The following is a 3312-nucleotide window of genomic DNA, read 5'->3' on the forward strand; positions in this document are numbered from 1 at the left end:
GCTACCACCTCAGCAAGCAGTCAGTTCCTCCAGAGTCCTCTCAATCATGTAATTAGTTGATCCAGGTGTTTTGAACCAAAAGCAGGTCTAAGAGTAGCAGGTCTAAGAGTTGCAGGATAGCGGCCCTCAGGACCTGGATTTTCCCACTGCTGGTCTATAGATGTGACCAATCGTGCTTTTACTGTCCCTGTTCATTGCCATCATCAGTAATAAATCTGTTGGGTTGATAAAAACCTTTTGATCATCTTAATGTTCTTGCCTCCCAGATAAATGGCTGACTCTCTAACATACATACCTGTGATCCTGGAGTTCTTTGAGGAGAAGCTTCCTGTTCTCTGGTAGAGCTGATTGCTTCTCTTTGTCCTGCAGCCAGTCACTCAGATCTCCGTGCTGCTTCTCTAGGCTGAGATTAGATCAAACCCATCATTTCTCAGCTCTTTTAAACAGCATGGCTCTCCATGAGGAATGTCTAGGAGGTTCTTACCCATTCAAGTCATCCAGCAGGGACTCCATCTGCTGTTGGCGGTTCTGGCAGTGGGTCCTGAATGTAGCCACCTCCTCCTGCTGCTCCTTCAGCCAGTCCATTAACTCTGAGAGCTGCTGAGGAGGAACCTGCTGCCTTGCTCTCTCCAGCTCATCACTTAGCCGGCTCAGACGTCTTTCTGTATCTTCTGACTTGAGGAAACCCTGGTCCATGTGAGAGGAGAGGTTTGAGCTGACCAGCCACTCAACTTTGCAGCAGTCAGTCAGTAACCTGTGTAATTCTTACTGTAAGTCTTTGCACGGATGTTTCCACATCTGTTCTGCTCTCTGGGCTCTCAAAGCACTCGTTGACAGACAGCTGTAAATCCTGGAACCATTCCTCAAATAGTTCCCTTTCATCTGGGGAGGAAGGATTTCAGAAGTTATCATCCAGCCTGATGTGTCTCTTATCATGATCTAGGCTCTGATGTCTGGTCTGATTAGTGATTTCACCTGCCTAGCTCCGCCTAGTTCCAATAGCGCTCATCTGATCCCCCTGCTTCAGCCTCTATTTAACCAGCCTTCTGACCAGTCATCAGTGCCAGATCACCCGAGGTAAGAGGGTTTCCAGCATTCTGATTCCTGACTTCCTGCCTGTTTGCCTGACTTGATTTGTCCCTGTTTCTGAGCCGGCCTGATCCCTGTTTGTCTGCCTGCCCAACGCCTAATGGCCTGGTTCTCCTCCTGCAGCAGTGTGTCGCAGTGAGCCTGTCGCCAATATTTTAGATTTATGCCCAATATTGAAGCGTGGTCTGCGCTATGTTATTCCGCGTCAAGGCTCCAGAGGGCCAATCAAGAACTAGCTGTGGGTCTAGATACAGCCAAGGCGGTGAGGAAGTGGGGGCAAGTTTGTGCGACAACGGAGGGACATGAGGGCCAAAAAGAGCGGGGATCCAGGTGGAAAAAGGGTCCCAGCATTCTCGCGCACCTCGCTTTTCTAGCTGGTCCATCTTCACCAGTCGTTTTCCACAATGGCGATCAGACAAACAAAACAAGACGGTAAGGTACCAAAGAAGAAATACACATAGTGTAGAGCGGATGTAGAATTTTTTGGGGGGGGGCACATTTGTGTTCACTGCAACACACATGCAGACGACTTGGTTTTTGAGTATAAATCAGCATAACCTGGAACTGTTTCTCATCCTCGTCCTGGATGTCCCTCTGGTGCTTCTTCAGACCTCTAACCTCCTGGCTCTGACTACTGAGCACCAGACAGTCATGTAGGTGGTTGGAAGCTGCCAATTCCCCATCAGCTTCTTATATTAGCGATAGGAATGAGTCTATGCATCAGTTCCTGTTTCTGTGCATCAGCATCACCCCTTAGACGTATGTAAAAACTGACCGTTGATGACCTTGTCGAGGCCTTTGTCCCTCTCCTCCCTCTTCATGTGGATCAACTCTTTGGTGTGGGCAATAGCCGCTGTCAGCCTGCTGCAGTCTGCAGATAGCTCCTCCAGCACCAGTGGACTGGCTACACTGGACACCAAGCCCACCTCCTTCAGCACGGCCTCAGCCTGCTCCTCCTGTGAGTTCAGGTCGGCACAGAGGTCCTGGGAAGCAGTGGAAGGTCGTGTTAATCAGTGAACCCACAGTATTTCAGAGGCTATTCTGACACCAAGCTCTGCACCTGTATCTGAGCTTCTGCTTTTGCATTAGTCCTGCTGAGACTCTTCTGAATATTATCCACAGCCGTCTGACACTCCTCTATCTTCTCAGACAGATGTTTTTTCACAGCTATGATTTCCTCAAAAACATCTGTGCAGTCGGTAAACAGTTCCTTCACCTGCTCCATTCTCTTCTTCAGCTGGGTCTCCATCACCTGGACATTTAGAGGAATACATAGCAAACAACTAAAAAACATCCCTGCTATTGAAAACCTGAACTTTGTGGTGTTTTTTTTTACCTGGAGTTCCAAAGGAGCCTCCTGACTCTGGAGCATCTGCTGAATTTCAGTTGACTTCTTGTGAAAATGTTGGATATTCTCTTCATTTGAGTGAATCTCATCCTGCAAGCCAGAAGCATTTTCCTGAATAACATCTCCTGTTGTTGGACAGTCTTTCTCTAAGACTCACAGACTCAGACTTACCCTAAAGGCAAGAACTTGTTGTTCGTTGTTGAAGGGATTTCCTTCAGCAAACAAGGCAAGTTTAGCTCCAGCCCAGCTGTCCACCTCTCCTCCTAACATCAGCTGCTTCTCCCAGAGTTCCAGCCCCACCCGGAGGTTATCCAAATAGGCATCCGTCTTTTCAGTTACCTGCGTAAACATCAGGATATTGATTTTTACTGGGGTTCAATGGGGAGTCGCTGATGTACTAATGATTTATTGAGTAAATATCTATTTATGTTACTTCTGCTGCAACACCCTGTAATTTATGTTCCATTTTTAAAAATCTATAGACTTATGCAAATTAAATTCTAATTCTTTATGGTCTTTCTATAAGCTGTGTTATTATTTTTGGATATTTAGGACTGTCTTCTCATGTGCTAGTCTTCTTTGCAAACTCTAAAGATAGCTTCTGTCCAAACTTTATTTATCATTTTATAGTAAAACCCATCTGTATATATACTATTGTACATAACTGTGAAAACCCTTTTTATATTAATATCCACCTGCATATTATATTCGGTACATATCCAGCTGTAAATTTGGTTCATAACACTAGTGATCTATATATTATATTCAATATTTATAACTTTATTCATCTCTATACTCATTCAGGGCAAAAGTACTCACTTTCTGTACTTGAGTAAAAGTACAGATACTTATGTTAAAAAAATAATCTGGTAAAA

General features: G+C 45.2%; 1 protein-coding gene across 1 annotated transcript in view; it reads right to left on the bottom strand.

Moving 5' to 3' along the window:
- LOC107084855 (nesprin-2-like) overlaps nt 1-3312 on the bottom strand; it is an 81547-nt gene that overhangs the window by 26264 nt on the left and 51971 nt on the right. Inside the window, exons 35-41 of the mRNA XM_015374903.1 lie at nt 2609-2776; nt 2426-2527; nt 2150-2341; nt 1865-2072; nt 770-882; nt 485-687; nt 296-403 (exon numbers count right to left, since the gene is read on the bottom strand). Coding sequence (XP_015230389.1) covers nt 296-403; nt 485-687; nt 770-882; nt 1865-2072; nt 2150-2341; nt 2426-2527; nt 2609-2776 — 1094 coding nt within the window. The remainder of the gene's footprint in view (nt 1-295; nt 404-484; nt 688-769; nt 883-1864; nt 2073-2149; nt 2342-2425; nt 2528-2608; nt 2777-3312) is intronic.

This window comes from Cyprinodon variegatus, unplaced genomic scaffold, assembly GCF_000732505.1.
Source record: "Cyprinodon variegatus isolate N-32 unplaced genomic scaffold, C_variegatus-1.0 Scaffold110, whole genome shotgun sequence".
NCBI classification, from domain to species: Eukaryota; Metazoa; Chordata; class Actinopteri; order Cyprinodontiformes; family Cyprinodontidae; genus Cyprinodon; species Cyprinodon variegatus.